Source organism: Scophthalmus maximus, chromosome 18 (assembly GCF_022379125.1).
Source record: "Scophthalmus maximus strain ysfricsl-2021 chromosome 18, ASM2237912v1, whole genome shotgun sequence".
Lineage (NCBI taxonomy): Eukaryota > Metazoa > Chordata > Actinopteri > Pleuronectiformes > Scophthalmidae > Scophthalmus > Scophthalmus maximus.
Genome location: NC_061532.1, coordinates 3,504,133 through 3,527,654, shown reverse-complemented (window position 1 = coordinate 3,527,654; position 23,522 = coordinate 3,504,133). Strand labels below are relative to the sequence as shown.

The following is a 23,522-nucleotide window of genomic DNA, read 5'->3' as shown; positions in this document are numbered from 1 at the left end:
ACATCCTACATGCTCTTTGCGCTGTTGCTTTACCTGTTTGTCATATACTGTGTTTGAGATGCTGATCCTTTTACATGTTTGGATACACTACATACTGAGCTCTATACTGGCTCAAGGGTAAATAACCCAACGACAACCAGACTAAAAAAAGGCTGTCATCAGTTTCATTCAGCAGCTGCTTCACTTTTTAACCCTTTGTTTGAATGACTCACCCTCCGAGCAGGTCAGCGGTGTCACTCTGCTGGTTCATGTTCACAACTCGCAGCCTGTGTCCTGGATTAAACACACAATAGAACATATTGGAATCAGGAGCGATGAATAATCATTTATGGACTTCGTGGACACTTCGACATGTGGACAGGATGAGCGTGGGATCAAACCACCAAACTTGAGCTTGGCTCCTCGTGTGCTCACCGGTAACTTTGGCCAGGTGTTGTACAGTGGAGGTCTTTCCCGTGCCCGTCTCTCCCACCAGCAGAACAGGTTCACCCTTGAACACACACACTGCCAGCTGTTCCAGCAGCGCAGCGGAGGGTCGAGTGGCAGCAAATGTCTGGCCTTCCCTGTTCATGGCAATGAAAAATTATAACTAAATAATTATACAGTACATTTTTCTATTTTCATTATGATTTTTTTTTAAATCATTATCTATTTAGAATTGTATTTTTTATTTCTCTGTGGAGAAAGAATAGAAGCAAAACAATAGAAAACAGTGCAGTTGCTTTTATGAGTCATAAATGCTAAAAGCTAGTGTCATACTTACACTGGTAGAGAAAAGATGTAATACCATTTATCTAAGTTTGACAAAATTTGCCAACATTATCAACTATAGGCTAACGGTTATACCAGACCAAGTAGTGGTACAGCTGCAAATGAGTGTATTAAGAGTTTAAGATTTCAACTTTAAAAATAACATAAAGTTAGCATACCGACTCAATAACATAAGTTACACAACAAGACTTATTCTAACTGTTCTAAACATTAGCTTACGTAAGTCTACAAGTCACTGAAGTGGAATCTCACTCACCTCAAAATTATGGACATAGCAACACCAAATAATTCAAAACCTTTAGATTACTTTAATGCTCTTGTGGCCACATGGTATGCTGCACACTCTGACACTGACTTTGTTTCCGTTCTGAAGTTTGACGTTCGTATTGGATTTTGCGAAGAATCAATGTTAATATTTGGGCATTTGCTGATGGTCGAACCATTAGAGGGGTTTGTATACCATGTGGTTTGAAATCAATTCAATGTTTATTCAATTTAGCAGCAGGGGGCCTGCTTGGTCCTGACAGTTGGTGAGTGTTGGCACAGCAACTAGCCGATGCATATACTGTTTAAACGCAGGTCAGAGGGGGCAGGGTGGGCAGGATGTTCCACTTACATTGTCAGCTGCACCGCTTCGGTCTGCTTTCGAACCAGAGTTACTCGGCCCACCGAGACCTCCATCTCAGTCAGCGAGATGCCAGGCTGGTACATCTGGCAGAAGTGAAGGGCCTGGAGACAAACAGCAGCCAGGAATCAAATTACAGTATGCTTTTTTGTACAAATCGTTGATTATCATAGGAATTAACATGGAAAAAATATTAACAACAGCAATTCTCAAATTACAAAGGGGGGGAAATCTTCTTAATGCGTTCACATTAATGTCAAAAATCATATTTACTTGGTTTTATTTAACCAGTCAGCGCTGTAGGAGCGTGTCTTGCATAAATGCAAATTGTTTTGTCCCTCTAAACACAAATTTTTGCCAGAAAAATAATTCACAAAACCTTTTCTTTGGAGATGTTGAGCTTGCTGCCGATGATCTCAGCCATTCGCAGTCGACCTTCAGGACGAGACAGCATGGCTGTGAAGCAGTCAAGAGCCTGACAAAGAGAAAGGCCATGAAAAAGAATCAGCAAAAAAAAGATTTACACACGCAACGTGGGTATTTCAGGACAAAATGACTGAGAAAAATACTAAACGAAATACAACTAAAAAGCGTTTTCTGTCGGTTTTATGTGGAAGATATAAATCCCCTTTAATTTTTAAAAAGTTGAAACCACAAACCTCTTGGAAGACATGTTGTGCTGTGGCAGAGGAGGAGCTGTCAAAGTTGACGCTAATTCGCTCGCACCATTTCAGCAGGTCCCTGCGGAATCATAAGGAAGAGAATGAAATTAAAATGAACGTAACATTTTTTATGAATTTTGGATGACTACAAGAGTCATTTCTGGATAACGGATGAGCAGTGGAGCGAAAGACATCAATTTCTATCCTCAAATTAACTTGTTAGTTAGGTTTTACGTTTTGTCTGTGCATGAGTGGAGACGACTGAAACAAGGTTCGACATTGCACAGTGCATGTAGGGACAAAAAGGAGTAGGATTAAGGAAACTCTCAACAGAGTACACCGCCACCACTATAAATGCACTCATAAGAATGTTGCCTGCATGATGGGACACTTAAAAAATAAACGGGAACAAAACGGTTGCAGCAGGACCAGAGCTGATAAAAGTGACAGGTTTAAATATGCAATAAATAAAACATAAATTAGTATAAATGTAAACCTAAAGTACACATATCTTGTTAAGTATTCTGAACCCTAATGACCTAAACCAGCACATATGAGCATCGCAAGGCGAGCCATAAAATCAATTACACTGATCGGGGGGAAAGCGTGTAGAGACACGCCCCCTTATGGCCAAATCATCAACACAACCTCCATGAACCACATTGACAGTAACTGGAAAATTCAAAAAGCACCAGGGCAGTTGAGTGTTGTCTCAGAGTGTGGTGGTGTTTGTAAAGCTGTTATCTAATAAACATTCCCCTGTATGACCTGGAGAATCTGCCATTCCAGCCCATCGTCCAGAGGGCAATCCCATCAATAAGGTATTGAACGCAGCAGCAGCTAGTGGAAAGCTAATTAAAGTCGGCTGGTGGTTCTGACTGGGGTGGGGGTTTGCCCTCGCTGCCTGATCACTGGCAGGACGAAGGGCTGCTGTTAAGGCAGTAACGGTGCAGATAATTATGAAGTGACTGGCTGTGGAAGAATTTTAAATTTTGCTAGGAGTTACCAAGTACAGGGGACAAGTACCAGTTCATTGAAATAGTGTTATGCATCATCACGCTTCTTCTTGGTCACCCAATGACTGTAGAGCGCTCCTTTGTTGTGTCTTGTCGTGTCAAATTGAAAGCCCTTGCAGAGTCGTATTAATGCGATTTCATGACATTTCATAAAATTCTGAAGCAACCCTGGCGGGCCGCAGCTGCAAAACCTAGTGGTGACCCGGCCTATCCTGGTCCTAGAGCTCTAGATCACATTGAGAGGTCCCCACATCTCAGAAATGTTCAGCAAAACAGGTTGAAAACAGGTCTGGTGTTGTCTTCATAATCAGCTACCAAACCAATCAGAGATTTGCCAACCAATCAGACACTGTTTGATGGACAAAGGATGTCTGGGAGGTGCTGTGTTTGCCCAGCTTGTTTCTCTGATAACTCAAGATCCAGATATCCAACAAAAAAAACAACGCTTCATCTACTTAAAACCCACCAAAAAGTGAAAATGTGAAAAGCTTATTTTGATGCTTCTGGCAGACAAACACAACGACGACATATGCAAAGCAGATGTGACGCCATTGACATGCAACCAGGTGATACAATTGTTAAAAGAAAGGATTTCTCTAGGTTTTAAAACTGCTGGAAACATTTGGGATAAAGTAATCTATGACACAAAGTGAATAGACAGTTGAGGGCCTGACCTCAGTGACAGGGCTCTCCCCTCCAGCGGTGTGCTTTTGCTCTCAGACATGTGCTGCTGGGTGTCGTCAGCGGTTTGCAGGCTGCTTGTTTCCGGGTCCGAGTGTCTCTCCCCGGTCAGCTGACAGTAGATATCCAGGAGACGGTCTGCCACCACTGTCAGCCTGGGATACCTGCTGATGAGCACCTACATGCAGAGACACGGGGTGCAGTAAGAATAGAGGAGTGAAATTCTGTGCAATAGGAAAATGTTACATCCAGACTTTGAAGCACCAACATGCAATAGAAAATAAGATGAGAAGATTTTTGAGGTAATATTTTATAGAAAAAAATGGAAAACTGCTGCAAAGACCTGAAATAGTGTGGACTATCATATTGAAGCCAGTAACTCTCACCTTCTTCAGCTCTTCTCGCGTCATGTTACCCATTTGCAGCTTGGTCCAGTACTTGTCCAGCAGCGCTGCATGAGAGTTCTGAGGCTTGTGCCAGCTGCCACCACTGAAGTACGTCCTGCATTTCACAAGCATGACTTCCTGTTATTTGTCACTTATGTCTTTTGTAATTTTTCACAAGAGAGAGAGTCCAACAATTATTGCCACTTAATTGTACGTGTGTGGTGGCGTTGAACTTTTTTTTACTGATAACAAAGCTGCCTCTGCCATGCTTTGTGTGTTTTACCAAAAGTAATGCCTTATCATGATGTCATGATGATGTAATTCCTACCATATGATGATAAACTATTTTTTTCTATCTGTATAAGCTATAATGTCTATAGTCAAGGTTGTAGACAAACCTGGAAAATATGTCATTTTCTGACTTCAGTGTAACTTCTTCATGTCACTCATCATATGACATCATATAATAGGGAATAACTTTCTGTTAAACATAAAATTTTGATTGTCTACCTATTTTTTCGTGTTTCTCTCGCCACTTTTTGTTGATCTTGAATTTGACTCGTCAGCTCCAAAAGTCAATCATCTCAAGATATCCTACCAAGTAATATTCCCAACAAGTTTTTGGTAAAGTCTGTCCATGTGTTGTTGAGTTAATTTGTACGCGCGCACACACACACACACACAGAGCAGAGTTCTTTGAGATATTTTTGAGGAGAGGGCTGATGCTGATACAATCTCCTAAGACTTGGCACATTGTCAGATGGAATTATATATATAGCTTAGTGGGTTACACCGCTGACTTTGGTACAGAAGGTGGGCGTTTGATTCCAGGTCATCCCAGTGTGGGCCCTTAGGCAAGGCCCTTAATAAATAAGTTGATTCGGGCAAAAGCGTCAGCAAAATGAATGTGATATAATGTAATGCAATGTAAGGAGACACAACCAAACAGTGTTATGTCATGACAACTAGTACGGTAAGCTGCCGTTACATACATACAGTACATTTAGAAGGCCATGATGTTGTTACCTTCTTGTTGCAAAGAACTGAAATCCAGGCGCAACATCGATGCAATCCTCCCGCCCTGGAATCATCAGCTTTTTATTCTCCATTAAAGGCAGGAGCACAGATATCTACAAAAAAAGGATCATATTGGTCCAGTTAAGTGTGACATTATTAAAGAGATTTTAGTACTGAATACCATCTGATTATTAAAAATATATTTAGAAAATATATCGTGTTATTCTATGCAGTTGTTAATAAGTTGTAACCCACCACATCCAGAGGTGCATGGTCAATGTCTTCCAAGAGAATCCATTGGCCTTTAGACACAGCTTGTGTCAGTGTTCCTGGCTGCCACACAAACTTCCCTGGGATATCAGTACAACGGTACATCCCGAGCAGCATCTGTGACACAAACGCAATGTGTTTGCAAATGTACAGCCTTTTCATCTAACCTCCATCATCTAACATCACAGTGACATTTTCAGGGTTGTTTACTTTCAAACTTTGGAAAACCTCCTCCCGAGCCCCAGTAAGAGTGCTCCTTTAAGTTTGGACTGATCCCATGCTTTCTCACCTTACTGTCAGTTTGATCTCCAAGTTGGACCTTGAGAATCTCTGTAGCTTTTGTGTGACCTGTGACAGCAGCCATGAACTCCACCAAGGCGGTTTTACCACATCCAATAGGACCCTCGAGGAGTACAGGCTTCTGGGATGCTACAGCCAGGGCCAGTCTTCTCAGGTTGCGGCAGGTGGAGTCCACCAGCACCAGATCTTTATGGTTCACCTATGAACAGAGTACAGGATTTCCTGTTTTTTTTCTTTTCTTTTTCAAACAGCAGTTACCCTTTTCTGTGAAAGAGTTCTTACCTGTTCAGCCGGTCTTGGAACCATCCTGGGTAGTACAACACCACAAACTGCTACAACATTCTGGGAAAGGTCCTCCGATACCACCTGGCCCCTCGTAAACTTATTGGCTTTCTCCTGGCGCCACATCACAGAGCCCTGATTGGCTAACACCAGCGCCTTTTCAACCTCCAGCTGCTGAGTTTCCTCCAACGCTCTTAAGAGAGAACAACGCAAAAATTATGTCGTGCAGATCAGAAAGCATCATGTTGGTACCATTACAGCTGGGTTGTGCTGGTACTGTACAACATTTGAAGTTAAACAATGTTAGAATTGTACAAACAGAAATATTGCAAGGAATATTTAAATACAAACTACATTATATTTATATACAGTGCTACTTTAGAGCCATTAAACACTCATAAATCAAACGTGGCAAAAGCATTCAAATTAAACATTCTTCGCAGCATTAATCCCTAAATTTGATAATGGATAACAACAACAAAAACAGTACATACTTAATTTTCATGTGCAGGATCTCGTCGTTTGAAAGCACCTTTCTCAGAAAGATGGTTTTCTGATTATCAGTCATATGAGAGACCAGTGCTAAACAATGGGCGGTGTACCTTTTGGAGACAATGGGAGAGCAAAGTGTGTTTAACTTGTTGGTCAAAAAAAACTAAAAGCAAAACAAACTAAATATTGTTGAAAAAAAGGGAAAAAAAGTTGAAGCATGGGCATATGACAGTAATAGCATTGTTGGACCAGCTAAATGTTAAACATCAAGACCAAGCAGCACATGAGCCAGAAAATCACAAAAAGATTTGCACTCCAAACCAGATTCATGGTTTTGGTGTTGTAGCTAATAGCTGGATGGATGATATCATGCTAATAATAGACATATTATAATATCATGTAACATGTCTTCCTTTTGTAGTATTTTGAGACGAAACAGACAATAAACATGGTTAAAGATAAATTTGACTGACAGAAAAATCTGATAAAAAAATCGCGATAATAATGTTATCGTGATTTCTTTTACCACAGTAATTGTGTAGTAAAAACCTGATATTGTGACAGCCCTAAATTATCATTGCATAGGAGAGTAAAAAATGCACTTTACCAAAAAATAATAACATTAGTTGATTCATTGTTCAAATCTAAAGAAGAAAAATATTATGGCTAGAGGGAAAGAAAATTATATTAGAAAATCCAAAAAAGGATGGTATGCTTTGGAAAGTGGTCAGTAGTAATGAGCTGAAACATGCAGACACACCCACACAGTCTGTAAATGCAGAAATAAACCCAGTTGCTTTGCTGTAAATATCAGTGAAATGACTTCAATGAGATCAAGAATACCCTTACCCTATAAGAGTAACATGGCCCATAAAGCCTCAGACAGGAAGCAGGTACATACCCTCGAACCATGATGTCACTGGTGAGCAGCTGGGGCACACAGGGACTCCAGTCCCAGAGCATTCGAAATTTGGCACAATCGCTCTGGAGGAATCGTAGGGTGGCACCCATTAGGTCGCGCATCTTCATCCTCCTGGGGCCATACTGGACAGCGGCTGACTCTTCGCTGGTGAAGAAGAGCCTCTGAAACACTGGTGGTGCACTGTTGAAGTACTTTGCAGCAAACCTGACAGAGAAAAGTAGAAAATCTGTCAGAGCGGATGTAGCCGGAGAAGTTGCTGGCTGAGGCTGTCCCTCAGGACCCCACAAGCAGGACCCCTACTTTTCTCTCGCCATTTTGATGCCCAGAAGCCAACCATCTCTCACAAGTCCCAAAGCTTAGTGGAAGAGCAAAACTAAATCACTTGAGTACCCATTTAAGTGTTTGGTTTGACATTGCCATTTTGCGGTAGTTTCTGCTATGCCATCCTCTCATACCCTCTCTCTCTCATCCTCTCAGAAAATATGTAATAAATTTGGGCATTTGTATGCGTTTTTGAAGTTGACTTTCGTTCTTGACCAAATTGCTATTAAATATTTCGTCTCCTCCTCTTTTTCTTCTTCTATTACAGCAAGTTCTTCTCAACTTGCTGTAATTGGTCCCAAAGTCCGATCCATCCAATAATTTTCACACTACTACCGAACTGTCGTGGAATTTCTCTCCTCTCCTGTGTGAGAGACTGTGCAAGGTGCACTGTGCAAGGTCATCTTATCTTTGGCAGGTCAGGTCAGTCACTGTCTCTTGACTTCTCTGTCTCTGGACGTCATATTTTTAGATTATAGTTAAGACATCTTGATACTGTGGAGTCATTCTGAGTCTTAGATTTAGACATCCTGATACTAAAGAACCATTCTATCTGTTTGATGACGACATGATTCTGAGAGTTAAATACCCCACTCTGACTGGGACAGGGAGGGTTTTTTCATTCACTGACACTTTTTGATCTTTGTACGAACCAGAAATCAATATTGAGCTCCTGTAATAAATACTTCTGCTTAAGACATCTACGGTCTCCATCTTCCTGATCCAACTCCATAAATTTTTCCATCTCACGCACCATGGTTCAGTTTGATGTCAGTTTTGGTTGGACCAAATTTTGTCCATTTGTCGGGAACGTGGTCCGAGGCAACTTTCACACCTGCAATTTTGGTTCAGACCAAACTTAAAAGTCCGAAGATCTGGACCATCAAGGTAAGTGTGAAAGCGCCTTTTGTGTGTTTTTTTTGGGGATTATTTTCTATTCTTCAATGTGCTCATACTAATAACATTTCTCCTTGCTGATCATCAACGTTGTCTGTCGTTATAACTAATTTTACCCGCAGGTATCAGTGTTTCTTATCATATCAAGACATTCATTCATGGTTCTGATGATGTTGCCTACAATCAACAACTCCGCCTTATCCGCATGGATGTGCTCATAGCTGGGTAGGAAAACCTAGAGTTAACCGAGACGCTTGATAACCAGCTTCAAAGCACAGGTTATCCAGGTTGACAGATGTTAGGCTCAGTGAAACCAGATAACATAAAGTTATCCCGGGTACGTTCAACTTGCTCTTCGGGGCAGGCCTCGGGTCGCAGTCCTAGAGAACTCTGTTTATTTTGTGAAAGGAAAGGCTGCCGGAGGGTCCACTTACGCCTGTGCATCAGGACTGATGCCGAGGAGCTTGCTGAGGGCCACGCACAGCCGCTCGTGGAGGTCATGGTTGATCCTGCCGCCGACTCTGACCCTGTCCGCGTTCCGCTCCAACAGGTCCAGAATCAGCGGGCGCAAGTGTCGCGCAATCAGCGGCGTGTAATCCTTCTCCAGCAGCAGCTGAGCCAAGCACTCCAGAATACACTGTCTGTCCTGCTGGCTCCATATCTGAGGATAGACATTGTGGCAGAAAGGTCCCCCGTTATATAGTGATTGGTTGATTTTAAAAAAGAAAATCCAGACGTGAAACAACACATCTTCAAAAATATTTACAATTCAGACAGCAGCACAGATTTAACCACACACGTGATCTTTACAGTGGCCACTGTGACGTGTGTTGGGGAGGTTACTGCTTGCTACTCCCAGGACACGTTTTTAGAGTCACAGTGGGAAATACATCACATTCATTGCGCGCGAGCCGAGAATCGACACGACTTACCTGTTTGGACAGATACTGGCTGAGTTCGTTGTGACTTTTGTCAACATGTCTGGATATGGTTCCGAGTGATGACAGGCTCAATTCTAGATTTTCCATCCTACCATTTGTCGCGTGTGGACGGGCGAACGACAGCGGGGAAACAGGCTCGCGCGGCTACTGGGCAGGTGTCCGGGTTTGTTGTAGTATAAGCGAAGTGTGGGGTTCATCACGCGCGTGTCTGTCTGCGGTTGTATCACAACACACACACACACACACACTCGAAGCACGTTTCCCGTCGCTGCTGTTAAAATCCCGTCCACATGTGAGCGAAGCGCAAATTGCTTCCGGGTCGGCCTGCGCTGCACAAACACCCGCCCCTGCCCCGCCGGATGTCGCGCAGTGATGACGCGCGCGGGACAGCGACGCCGGCACAGCGCGACTCCCTCCGCGACGGAGACAACTTTCGCCCGGTGAACCCGCCACACCTGCCGCCGTCCGACGCCGTCGTCCGTCGTCGCGCCGGCTGGCCGCGGGAGAGCGTGAGTGGGTGCAATCGCGGTGTAGCTGGTCGCCTTTGGGATTTGACGTCGTGTTTTAGGAGTTCTTTTTTCTAAGGGGGGGGCGGTGGGGGTTGAGCTGCAAGAATACACCCAGGGCAGTGACAGACCGCGGGAAAATGTCGTTACTTCCTGTGGAATACAGTCTTGGCGCGACATTGCGGCTGTAAACAACAGGAGGACGCACAAGAATACCCACCGACGAGTAAGTGAACCAATCTGTACTAGCCCTATTGTTAAATGATAACATTTAACAATATATGATGAAACCATTTAACAATATCTCCGTAGATGATAGCAGTTAATAGGCAGCCCCTCGGCAAGGGGCCCGAGCTTATTGTTTAGTAATTATTAAATACCAGGGAATGACAAAAAGGCTACATTACGATTTTCGCATATGCAATATATAATATATACATATATAATTGTTAAACGGAGGTTACACAGAGTTGTAACACCCGATTCAAGTGTAAATTCCGAGAGAACTCCCGGTCCTGTGAGGTGGAAGGGTGTTGAACGGGACAGCAGCAGCCATAGTGATGTTAATGAGTGAAGCAGCAATAATCAAGCAGGGGGGGGGGGGGGGGACGTAACTACAACTAAACTTAACTGACTTAAAAAAAACAGCAACTGTATTTAATGAAACACATCAGTGAGTTTCTGCTGTTGAATTGTCCTTGTTCTTTGCTGCCTTCTTTGTTAGGACTGTCGTGAGCAAAAGGGGGATCTGGCTAGACCACGATGTGAACAATGACCCACTACAGATAATAACCCTGACAGTGTTTATCTCAGTGCAATGATAATTGACTGTTAGCCAATGGCTTTGGGCAATACGAGTAAATCCTCCATTTACAGTGCATAAAGTTAGGTGGGCCCAAATGCAAATTTCCCATAATGCAACCAGACGCATCTTTTTGTTAGATCCTCCCTTGACGGACATATGGCCACATTTTTCAAACTGCAGTTAGCTTTGCAGGCTTGTGCCCCTAAACGTCTAATAAATGATTTCAACATGCTATAATTTAGTATTAAGAAGGAAAAGGGACATTTGTTTATTAACTTTGGCAACATCTTCTCTTTATAATCATTGACAAATGCATTATAAGACACTTAAACATACAAATTAAATGTTTTTTTATTTTTATATATATATATATATCTTATAAACTAAACAGGGGTACTTGAAATTAGGTCTCACCCAGGCATCGATTAAAAAAAATCTCAAGCTTATGTTCTTTATGTTTATAATTGATGGCATGTTCCTTTAATGTATGGATTAATGAGTGTTTTCCTGAATAATGCTGGTCTTTCTTCTGCTTTTAGTCTAGCCTTCAGCCTTGCAGCTTGCATAAAGTTTTCTCTGCCTGATATTTGTAGACTTGGAGTAACTGTTGATTTTCCCTTTGCCTCGTTGTCAGGTTCTCCTTAAGAAACTGAGCCACAGAGATATTTGGAACAATGGAGAACCTCAACACCAGTGATGCTTCTGGTCGTAAGTACATGTCTGTTATACATTCAGGCTCTTACATTTAGGTTCACACAGTAGTATATTATGTAATATATTACCAGTAATATATATCAGTGGCCCCAGAAGAAGTGGTTTTAATCCAAAGTGACTGCTGATATGAAAGGGGAACTCATTTTAGAAAAATATTAATATTTCTAAAACCTTTGGAGAGGCTTGCCCAAAATGTACATCTGTAGATGAAGTGTCACGATCCTATGGGGAAAATCAATGTACTATGTAGCACCTCAAACAATTCCCACAATTCTCAAAATGGAACAAAAAGTGAAGCATCCATAGCACATGGAAATTAATCTGGGAGTAATTTTGGACACAACCATCGTTTGGGTTAAGAGGTCTATGGAATTCGGGTCGATTATGGTTCCACATTAATGATGACATGCATTAATAATGTAAAATGTGTATAATGTCCACAGTCTTGGTGCCTGATGTCAATGAAGACTCTGTGGATATCTACGATGACCTGGATGTTGGTTTTCACAACAAAGCAGGTAAAAGTCTTTTTTCAAATACTGTAGTTTCACTTCTACAATACAATAGTGCAGATATACAGCACAGAATCATTTGTACACTATTGAGGCTGACTGACTATCAATGTTATTTCTTGTCATATTTTGGTTTATTACAGAGAAGTCTCCCTCAAATGCGTCTCAGCTGAAAGAGTCCATGGATCTTTATGAAGAACTTGTCACAGAGGAACAGCAGAGCAAAGAGACATCATACACTGAGGTGAGTTACCCTGTGTCCCATCATCCCTTCTTCTCTGCTGACTTGTATATGAAAACAATGCACCTTTCATACTGAAGGAGAGGCCTTAGATAAACCTGTGATTGTGTCACTGTTTTTTTCTGGTGGTCTCTGTTGCGCCTTTTCCCATCCTGGGTGTTTTGCAGGTTGTACAATGCGTAGTTGCGATCGCTGTCTTGTTAATGGCTGATTGTGAGTTGCTTGACGGTTTAAATCAAATAACTCTATTGTACATGTTCTTGGTTTCACTCAGGAATTAGCTCAGCAGATGTGGCAAGTCACCCAGACTGACACATTTCATATCGTGAATTAATTTAATTTGTAGACGAGGGCCTGTGTATGAAAGAAATGCTGAAATAATTCTGAGCTGCAGTTTGCTGTTGATGCAAACTGCGGCTCTCTGTTAAAGCACATAGGCTGATTGACATCATCTCAAATTGATAAACATCTCACACACTCTTCTTTCTGTGTGTTTGCAGTTGAAGTCCAGATTCCAAGCAGCTCAGAACCAAATCAAAGAGTTGCACAGGAGACTGGAGCAGGTGGAAATGCAGGTTTGTTTCATTTCCCTTAATTTGTTAGCTGTTGAAAAGATATGATGTGCGTGTGCATATGTGTTATGTAGCCATTAATGCTTAACGACTCAAAATCTTAAAAGACCAGATTTAAGTTACTTCTTCATTGACTTAAATTCATAATCTACCCTGCAATATGTATGCAGACAAAAGACTTTTATAAATTCATCATCAATATTCACATATTTACCTGACTCGACCCGTGTAATCGCGTCCCTTGCAGTTAGAAAATCGTGGGTTTTTTAAAAATTTTTCACTGTTAGTCAAGGTATAAGGTGCTCTTGGGTGCGTGGAGTAATCACGTGGAAACCAGAAAGAATTCACCAGCGTCAACATGCACTAACACTAACTCTCCCTCTCTCTCTCTCTCTTTAAACAGAACACAGGATTAAACACTGAGAACTACCGTCTCAAAAAGAACATCTGTGCACTTTTACAAACAGCTAGACAGGAGGTGACACGAAAAGACGCAGAGATCCAGAGGTTGAATCAATGGTATGTTTAAAACTGTTTGTGTTTATATGTATGTGTGTGTGTGTGTGTGTGTATATATATATATATATATATATATATACACACACACATATATGAGCCAGTGAGTTATATTACAACTCCAAGTAGGAACAGTAAAGAAAATCATGTTAGAATTAAAGTAAGGCCAAGGGCCTTGTTAATTTAATAATTTCCTAACCACTGCGTTCTGCAGACAAAAAGCTATCTGTACTGATTTGACCTGTGTTCAAACAAAAATCTGTTGTCAAAACTTTGTTTTCCTCAGGTCAGTCAAAGGTCGCAATTACCATCAGCCTCACATTAATAATCTGCGGGACCAAAACTCCTCCTGTCGGACCTCCACAGGCAGCTCTAGCAGTAGGCCTCCTCCACCACCATCACCCTCCAATCCCCCTCCTCCTCCTCCTCCTCCTCCATCAAGTCTTCAACCACCTCCTCCACGTCGACCAACTTCCCCTCCCAGGGAGAACCAGCCCTCAAGGCATCCTCCTCAATCTTCAAGGACAGGAAGTAACAGCAACAGTCTGGCCACTCAGCCCATTGGCTCCTGCATTGAGACGCAAGCTTCCAAAGCATCTTCTCACAGTCATTCAAAGAGTTCTCTGAGAGGAAATTGTGAAATACCTGACAAACAAACTGGGCCCTCCGTCAGCAAGTCCAGCAGCAGTTCATCCGGACAGCACAGTGATTCTGACAAACACAAGTCTAAGGGTAGAGAGGGAAAATATCCAAGTCCTAAACTATCTGAATCAACTGAAAGGCGGTCCAGAGGTGGTTCGTATCCCAACAAGGACGGTCACTTCCCTGAGAAAAACAGGTCTCATAAAGCAGACAAAGACACAGGACGAAAAAATGACTCCAGGTCGTGTAAAAGCCGGAGCCACCAAAATGTTGAGGGGCACCACCGATCAGACAGGACGGAAAAAAAACCTCTAGAGGGTTCACGCAGTTCATCGCCCTATGAGGACACCAAAGGCAGAAGTCGTGAAAGGAAACAAGACAAAGCTAAATTGGCCCCATCAGACTCTGAACAAAGAACAACTCGTTCTAAAGAGGGCTACGTCCGAGATCATAGAAGAATCAAGAATGGTGACGGTCATCGCAGGAGTTCAGACTCCAAGGACCGCAAAATATCCTGTTCGGATCAAAGCGCGGAGCGCCACGCCGATTCTCCCAAGGAGCGGGAAGGAGAGCGAGTCTCAAAGGATCGTCAAAGGAAAGACGAGAGACGCCGTGAAGACGAAGTAGGCAGAGAGCACAAAAGGAGCAACCTGTCGGACATGAACAGTGAGAAAAAGAGATCAAAAGAATCAGACCAAGGTAAAGTGGATGTCCGTAAGGACAGACAGGACAAGACACATGAAGCCTTAAAGCGATCATCTGAAGATCCCCAGATCCCTGAAAAGAACTCCGTGGAGGAAAATAGTCCAAACAGGAAACTCTGTTTCATGGAAACATTGAATCTAACCCTTTCACCGATTAAGAAGCCAGTGTTGCCCACCGATGCCAGCCAGGGTGTCTCCACAACAGAGGACAAGCTGTCTGTGAACAGATCAGATGATGAGAATTTGCAGTTTCGTGTTGAAGACATGTGTGTCATTGACGAAGTAGACTGCAGTGGTTTAAAAGAAGGGTTTGAAGAAGCTGAAGAACAATCTTCAGATGTCCCCGAAGAGTCGAGCTCTGAAAAGACGCACCAGAGGAGTGACAGTGCAAAAGATGTCGTGGAAAAGGACGAGAGCCTTGGCCAAAGTGCAGCTGGCAAACTGCTTGAAGGCAGCACAGTCCAAATATCCTCAGCACCTAGCCAACCACTGGATACTGCAGAGAATCAGAGGACTGTGCATCTCACACCAAAACCACCAGAGAGTAGTTCACTAAAAGAAACAGAGGGGGACATCTCAAACAGCACGGCCTCAGACAAACATATAGCTAAATCTGAACCATCAGAGGCGACAGACGATGTCCTTGACACACCAGGAAGTGTTTCCAAACAACACACAAGCAACTATATCCAAAAGGTAAACCCTGGAAATAGTGCTGAGCCAACTGCTATGCCTGACCCCAATGTGCTAGATTCGAGGACGGCACCGAAAAGCCTTCCCATGGATTCCTTTGAAAAAACGGCTTCACCCTCAAGGGAACTTCCTGTAGCTGAAGATGATCTCGGCAGTCCCAGAAGCCAACAGATTCCCGCCACTTCTTTACCACAGGAGTGTCCGCATCCTCCTGCTCCGTTCACTTCCAATCACAAGAAGGCTGCCTGTCACGTGGAAGACAGTCCTAAAGACACTGTATCTAGTACAATAAGCCTGGAATCGCTTCCTCAAGAGGGTCTGAGCTTACCCGAGGCTATTTACGTTTTAACACAGACCAACGAAGAGACCAACGACAGTGTTAGCACCGCACCCGAGACAAGCTCTTCTGCCGGCTGTATCGCAGTGTCCAAAGTAAGCAGTACGACAGAGGAGACACTACTGCCTGAAAATCCACGTGGCCTCACTTTCACACCCAAAAAGAGCTTCAGCCCCGAAAAGAGTCACAAGAGTAACGTCGAGCCTACCAGTTCAGTGCCACTGTTTCACGATGAGGACTCCATGATGCGCACACTGAGCAATCTGAAGAGAATCCCAGATGCCATAAGCCCTCTGAGGAGCCCGATTCGGATAACCAAGAGAAGTCTCATCCATGTTCATGGCAAGCCTGGTCATGTGAAGAGCCTTCAAAAAGGTAACGTCAACCTGATAATAAAGTTTACATTGATTTTGGAGGCCTTAACTCAAAGTCTGTAAATAGTAAAAAGTAAATATGTGAAATACTAGTCTATTTGTGGAAAAAAGTTGTTATAAAGCCTCTTGCGGCTCCACAGAGAAGTGCATGTTGACTGGGTTTAAGACTGCCAGTGTGAAATTTATTTAAAAAAGGTCCGGGGGTATGGAGTTTGAAGGAAGTGACCTCTGTAGCACCGCTCCTCATATCAGCTCGAGGTTTGAGTCTCCAGGAAACTGCTACCAGCTATACAAACACCTATACCTTTGAATCCTGAGTGTCAGAAGTCAAGTTCCTTTGAGGATAATGTAGTAACCAGGTTTGGAAGGATATGAGGAAGAATGTGCGGAATGGATGAAAAAATAATATATATATAGTTTTGCGGCATTGGTTTTGATCCCAAACTGAGTCCAACACTGACTATGTTTACATGGACGGCAAGGTCATACTCCTAATAAGCAATATTCAAATTAAGACTTGGGAGTATTCCGATCTAGTTGCATTATGTAGACATGTATTCGTCTCAATCAAATTTTGATGTGCTGTTGGAGTTTTCGCTGCATTTTGCAACATTGACATGTACAGCAGTTTCCAACTGCTTGACGTCGGAATCAGACGACACTCTCTAAAATGGTAACAGGAATTTTAATGGAATATTTTATTAGCAACTAATCATAATCGTAATAGTCTTATTCAGAATTAGGTCAGTTAGATTAACTTTGTAATACTAAATTTGTACCGTGTTAATTTCAACGCGACCCACATAATATAATCCTGAATACATTGTAGAATTGACATGATATATCTCCGGTGGTTTGCTGTCATGGTTGTCTGTTAGTGTGGCTTTTTTCATCTCTCTTTCTCATATGAACAAAGAGAATAACAATAGCCTGTCTCTCTGAGAAACGGGGTATGCAGTAGATCAAAGTGAGGTTAGGAACGACCCCCTGCTGTATTTGAGGCATAGCCATTATTTATAGTTTGTTTGTTTGTATTTTACTTAAATTTGCACAGATAATTACAAATGATTTTTTCCCCCACATACTGGAATGGTGGCTCAAATTTCAAATGAAAAGATTCACAGTCCAACCTTGCATTATCAGTGTAGCATCAGGGATTAACTGAGGATTGCTGATGTAGTTCACTGTTACATTGAATGGGAAGAGCTTCTCCTAACAGAAATATAAAATCTGTCCTCAGGTTATTATGTTATCAGACTCTGAGAGTCACTATAGACTATTTCATTGAAATAGCCATGCAAGGAAATGGCATAGGTCCAGTTTACTTGCTGCCACAGGTGATAACAGCAAATCATAAATACAAAATTCTGTTAATTTAACAAGATGGTGATCTTGTTATAATAAGATACATCTAATATACAGTAATTATGAGCTACTAAGTCGCAACTCCCATAAAATGTCAACATTCTTTCTCATTTTCCCATGTAGATTTCTCCAGCACAGCTGTCGATGTCAACTCTAAGAGGTTGGATGTGAACAAAGAGAACAAATATCCAGGTTCTCCTGCGAAGAACGACGCGCACAAGATGGTGGACAAGGTATCTGAGGTGCAATCATGTCTCTCCGAGACTGATCTGGAGGAAGGGGAAATTTTAAGCGAGAGCGACGAGGCGGCCACTAGTTCCCCCGTCCCTGCACACAAGAGGGCAAAGTTGGCGCAACCGGTCAGGAATAAACCAAGTCCCAAGTCTTTGTTGAAGAGGAAATCCGAAGAAAGTTGTGCCAGCTCCAAGGAATCTAGCGAGTCACCAAGCGCTTCGACGCGGAGTCCAAAGAGTCGTTTTAAAACAGTTTGCCCTGCAGCGACCAAATCTTCTTTTTCCACCACAGAGGAAATAATGAAGACATTCAAGCTGGTTCGCAGTGAGATCCGAAAAAAGTACATGAAGCTACATAAAACCTTTCCCAAAAAGAGCTTCTATGGCATGATGGAAAATTTCCAGGAATCTTTTTTAGAGTTTGTGGATGGTGCCCATTTTGGTCAAATATGCAGTCAGGCAGAGGAGTTGAAATCCAGGCTGAAGAAACTGATTGCATCCGTGTTTAGCAAAGTTTTGAATAATGGTATCGTGAAGCGCATCTTTGAACAGCAAGCCGTCGATCTGAAGCAGAAGTTGTGGGACTTTGTTGATGTCCAAGTGGAGTGTTTGTTCAAGGACGTTCATGAGACACTGAAGAACCTCTGCAAACCGGCAAGAGCTCAGCCGGAGGAAAAGAGGCCTGGTGGGAATGAGAAAGTGCCCGGACAGTCTTCGTCAAAGACGCCTGGTGGGAATGAGAAAGTGCCCGGACAGTCTTCGTCAAAGACGCCTGGTGGGAATGAGAAAGTGCCCGGACAGTCTTCGTCAAAGACGCCCCAGTTTCGACAGAAGGAAACACAGTCCGCTCCGACCAGTCTGAATGTGATCAAGCCTTGTGCGGTGGTGCCTTACAAAACAGGGCTTGGAAGCCGAGGCAAAGATATCAGAATCACACATGTGGAAAAAGACTGCAGTACAAACCCACGTCCAACAGACTGCCGAAATACACAGAATGTAATTGGCTTCCGTCCTCCGAAAAATATTGCTTTAACTCCAGAGAAAAATAACATGGCCTCTTTGGTTGTTTCTCAAAGTGGCTCTTTGCTTGACAAAACCGACTTTGAGCTTCTCACAGAACAGCAGGCCTCCAGTTTAACGTTCAACCTGGTGAGAGACTCTCAAATGGGAGAAATCTTTAAATGTCTCCTACAGGGATCAGACTTGTTGGAAACCAGTGGAATCACGGGAGACAGCACTTCCTGGTCCCTCGGCACTCCGAGGAAGGATGGAGAGAGGCTCATCAGCATCACCACTCCAACTAAATTTGACTCTCCGTCTAAACTGCTTAGCCCGACTAAATTTAATACCCCCTCCAAACTTATCACTACGTGGTCGAGCATTTCCCCTCGCAGGATGATGTCTCCTCGGACAAAAGATCAGATCCCGCTAAATCCGGCTTTATTTGACGAGAACTGCTTGCTAGAGCTACCGTCGGAGAATAAAGCGATGCTGCAGACCAGCTTGGCTTCACAAAGGTCCTTTTCCATTTTAGCTGAAGACCTGGCAGTCTCCCTCACCATTCCATCACCCCTTAAGTCTGACAGCCACCTTAGCTTCTTGCAGCCATCCAGCATGCACATCATGTCCACCCCGGACAGCGTCATCAGCGCGCACATAAGCGAGGACGCGCTGCTGGACGGGGAGGACGCTACAGAGCAGGACATTCACCTCGCCCTCGACACCGACAACTCCAGCTGTGGCTCCAGCGGCAGCTTGTCCTCGGCGGCACGCGCCACGTCTTTCCTGTTCAGGCCCGACGTTCCCATGCAAGCACTGGTGATGGAAAAGTCCAACGATCATTTCATCGTGAAGATTTGCCAGACAGCCACGTGTGCAGACATCACACTCACTGCAGATGACAGCTTGAGTCAAACACTGACAGAAGAAGATCATCAGCAAAGAGAAGGAGACGCAGCGAGTGAAGAAAGTCAAGCAACGGCTGTTTTGCGGAACAAGTCGCAGAAACGAATCACTCCCAATGCTTCGCCATGCAAGAAGAGACTGTCTAACTTTGCTGAACGCTCTGGGATCTGTCAGGCTTCCACGAGCCCAGGGATCTGTCTCACTCAAGACGAGAGCTTGACTCTAGCTAAACATCCATCCAACAAAAAAGAATATACAACAACTCAACCGAGTACCTCAAAATTTTGTTTTTCCAAGGAGTCAAAAGCTCCTTTGTCTGTCTCTCAGAAAGTGATCAGTCCCTCTAAAAGTGCCGTGGCAGATAATAGTCCACATCACCCGACTGAAACCTTTGAGACCAATCAAATGAGCCGAGTGTCACTGTCGCAAGTTTCTGACTCGTCTGAGAGAGATGGAACGGAGGTGTCGGAATCGGAGAGTCCCACCGTGGCAGAAGACATTGGCAGCTCACCTGAGAAAGACCATGGCGATTGTGACAGAGGAAGAAAGCGAAAGAAGCGCACGGATCCTTTGAGAGCAAAGCGGCGGCGCCGGGTGAAGGAGGTGGAGAGAACAGATGAGATGGTGTCAAACTCTGAAAGAGACAAGTCAATATCGTCCCCAGCGTCTCTGTCCCCCAACAGTGTCTCAGCCAAGAATGTTGTCCGGAAGAAAGGCGAGGTGGTGATAGCCTGGTCAAGGTTAGTAGCTGATCATGTACAGTCTTTGATCAAAAATCATCAAATTTCAAAACACTTTTCTACATTGAAAAATCAATATTGATTAACTGCCAAGTAAAGTAGATTTATTCAAGTATTACTGACGTATAATTCCGAAGTACATCCTCTTAAGTTGATCCTCTTAAGGGCAACTTTTACTTTCAGGTTTTCCCTCTTCAACTGCTGCCATTACAATCCCAGGCCAAATAAGCTTTGACATCGGCCTCTTGCTTTTCTTCCTTCTTGTAAAACTATATGGTAGGGGTCGACCGAAATGGCTTTTTCCGGGCTGTTATCAATACCGATTATTACTGATCTTAGCGACAGATAAGCGATATTTGAAACAGATATTTGTCTGCAGTAAAGAAGTGTCAAAAGGCAGCAAAATTTAGAATAACGCAAACTCTTAACACAAAACTTTGTTGAAATGCCTTAAAGCATATATTTAATTCCCAGAACCTGACAACGTGACCTTAACCAAAGTAGTGCAGGGAGCTGTGAGCAGCATTATAATGTATTTGATGGGACATTGCTGAAGTTCAGAGAGTAGTGACTACTGCTTCATCAGAGCCACAGTAGAACATTTTAAAATTAAATAATATTATCAGCAAATCGGCTTAAAAAAAATATGATAAATAAAAAAGTTGAATATCGGCTTAGATAATTGTCCAGACTGTTAATCGGTCGACCCCTACTATATGTAATACCTGAGGGACTGTTTTCCCTTAAATAGCTCCACTGATTCAGATTCCTCAGTATAAGGAAGTGTCAAAAAATATGTGGTTTCATTTAAAATGTGTTGAAGAAAGGGATCACAGCTCATTGCCTTTCTTCTCTTTGCAGAGACGAAGATCGAGCTATTCTGATTGAGCTGAAGAAAAAAGGTGCTTCACGCGAGACTTTCTCCGCCCTGTCCGAAAAACTCGATAAGCCATCGGGACAGGTACGTTAATCTCTTATTCATTTTTTGTTGTTGTTGTTGATGTTTCACGCGTCATACGTTCAAAGACTGCAGGCTGCGATGAAGGAACGTCCAATGACTGTTACCTGTTTTCCCTTATCTCTAGATTGCTCACAGATTTCACCAGCTCATGAAGCTTTTTAAGAAGCAGGAGAAGGTGGACACCTGATGCCTCGGACTTTGTGGGAATAGCTCTTGTTTCCAACACACGTTCTGTAGGGCCAGCGCAGGTATGCAGGCTGCTGTTCATGTGACAGAGTGCAGGAAGAATGGCTGAGTCGTGACATCCTGGTTGGGTCACATGGATCCCCCACATAAGCTGCGGTGTCCCATCGACATCTGATCTGTCGTCATGTGACCATCAGCTCAACAGGAATGTGGACAGCAGTATATATTTTACAGGACGGTGTTGTCCTGTTTATACTGTTTGAAAAGAATTCAAAGTTTGAAGAATGAGAAATAATGACTCTTCCTCAGCTCAACTGACAAGATAGTTCCATATGAAGGATGAAACATCCTCTTCCAGTCAAACATCAGTGTTATTGTACTTGATGCACTTTTGTTTATAATATTGCACACTGCAATTACACCATTACAGTATCGGTTCTGGATATTTGCTGATGCCTTGTCCTCACAGAAGCATATAAGCATATGACACACATGGCTGTCCCCCAGCGGAGCATCTGTATATGCTCTCCTACCTCTGCCCTTGCTGATGTGATGTATTACAAAAATGCCAAGTCTCAAAAGGCTCTTGAGTCAGGTTTACATGTCATCCTCAACTTTTCTCACAACAGGAAAGACTGCCTTCACACTAGGACACAAGCTAGTAACTCTTTTCCTCAATCAAGTGACATTTTCATTTCCTGTAGTTAGTGGGCGCTCACTGGAGACAACTTGAAGCATCACCTGGAGGTAGACTTTGACGTCTTGGACAGAGAGTTTAGGCCATTTGTTATAATTCTGTATTTTGGATGTTATTTTAATAGATGTATTTGAGGGAAGGGGGGGGGGGGGGTGTGCGGTGCTGCTAGATATGTTAATGGTTGCTGAAATGATGAGGGCGGTACATTTATCTCCATTAATACGAAGTAAAACTTTTATGTGTGGGCCTAAATGCCATTTTTTCGACTGATCCAATTGCTTATGAAGAGCATGGAATGCAATATTGTGAATATTGTACATAATTCTTTACTGAAAATAAAGTTTTATTTATTTACTCTGGTATCAGTTTGTATCACTTCTTTTGTAGTATTTTGAGTGCCAACAAAATGATGGGATTTGCCAACTTGGGAGGGAATTAAATATTTAGTCGGTGTGGGTGGAAGACACTCCACCATTCGCCATGACACAAATATTCATAAAGTGGGCCACAAAGTATGGCAATTGAGGCCAGTGCCTAGGGGTGTCATTTATAACCAGCAGACCAGACGGTTACATTAAGTGGAGGACAAGTAAACAGAATTTATTATGCCTTTTTTTTTCTTTTTGATTAACATCTCATATTTCACTGACAGACTAAATATACTGCTCAGTGTTTTTCACATGCGATGCTGTTTAAGTAATTTATTGAATACCATGTAGCAAAATCTGAAATGTGAAAATGGGTATTGTACTGGAAACTAACCACTAGTTCAATTCATGTAACAGTTTACTATGTTTACTATGTGCTGTAATCATAATAATAAAACTTTCATAACTGGTGGAGTAAAATGTTCAGCATAAAACTATAAATGTATAAATCATGAATTGGAAATTATTAATTCATATTACTATAGCCAGGCTATAGTAATATTAATAATATGATTATGATAAGACTAATAATAATATTTGTAGCAGTGGGTGTTGACGAGGCTCATGGGGCAGTAGCTGGTTTGCGATCATAGAGCTAGACTCTACAGACTCTCCTATCCTGAGAGAAAGCGACAGCAGAGAGGAGAGAAAGTACAATGAGAGAAAAACAGGCTAAATTTGTATAAGGTTGCTGTGTTTGAGGATTAATATATGCCGGTCGAGGACCGATGGTGAGGAATTCTTCTCTCTATATAGGATTGGACTTTTATTATTAAAGAAGGTCATGAAGTGGTCACTACTGGCAGCT

General features: G+C 42.7%; 2 protein-coding genes across 4 annotated transcripts in view; one reads left to right on the top strand and one right to left on the bottom strand.

Annotated features, from left to right (window-relative positions):
• mdn1 (midasin AAA ATPase 1) overlaps positions 1-9,890 on the bottom strand; it is a 60,860-nt gene extending 50,970 nt beyond the window's left edge. For both annotated transcript variants that reach the window (XM_035616958.2, XM_035616959.2), the window contains exons 1-15: positions 9,575-9,890; positions 9,077-9,303; positions 7,404-7,628; positions 6,505-6,612; positions 6,011-6,203; positions 5,718-5,927; positions 5,414-5,545; positions 5,168-5,271; positions 4,142-4,256; positions 3,749-3,933; positions 2,056-2,137; positions 1,776-1,871; positions 1,388-1,500; positions 415-563; positions 213-273 (exon numbers count right to left, since the gene is read on the bottom strand). In XM_035616958.2, coding sequence (XP_035472851.1) covers positions 213-273; positions 415-563; positions 1,388-1,500; positions 1,776-1,871; positions 2,056-2,137; positions 3,749-3,933; positions 4,142-4,256; positions 5,168-5,271; positions 5,414-5,545; positions 5,718-5,927; positions 6,011-6,203; positions 6,505-6,612; positions 7,404-7,628; positions 9,077-9,303; positions 9,575-9,670 — 2,096 coding nt within the window. In that variant the 5' untranslated portion in view covers positions 9,671-9,890. The remainder of the gene's footprint in view (positions 1-212; positions 274-414; positions 564-1,387; positions 1,501-1,775; positions 1,872-2,055; positions 2,138-3,748; positions 3,934-4,141; positions 4,257-5,167; positions 5,272-5,413; positions 5,546-5,717; positions 5,928-6,010; positions 6,204-6,504; positions 6,613-7,403; positions 7,629-9,076; positions 9,304-9,574) is intronic.
• Positions 9,891-9,963: 73 nt separating this feature from the next.
• casp8ap2 (caspase 8 associated protein 2) lies at positions 9,964-22,640 on the top strand. Of its 2 annotated transcripts, XM_035616960.2 has the most exons (11): positions 9,964-10,315; positions 11,529-11,602; positions 12,052-12,126; positions 12,264-12,364; positions 12,862-12,936; positions 13,337-13,452; positions 13,736-16,200; positions 17,688-18,482; positions 18,528-20,442; positions 21,304-21,403; positions 21,528-22,640. In XM_035616960.2, the coding sequence occupies exons 2-11, from the start codon at positions 11,569-11,571 to the stop codon at positions 21,588-21,590; spliced, it is 5,739 nt and encodes a 1,912-aa protein (XP_035472853.2). In that variant the 5' UTR covers positions 9,964-10,315; positions 11,529-11,568; the 3' UTR covers positions 21,591-22,640. The 2 variants fall into 2 exon arrangements, with proteins under 2 accessions (XP_035472853.2, XP_047184652.1); XM_047328696.1 differs by having other exon boundaries at positions 17,688-20,442.
• The last annotated feature ends 882 nt before the right edge of the window (positions 22,641-23,522 follow it).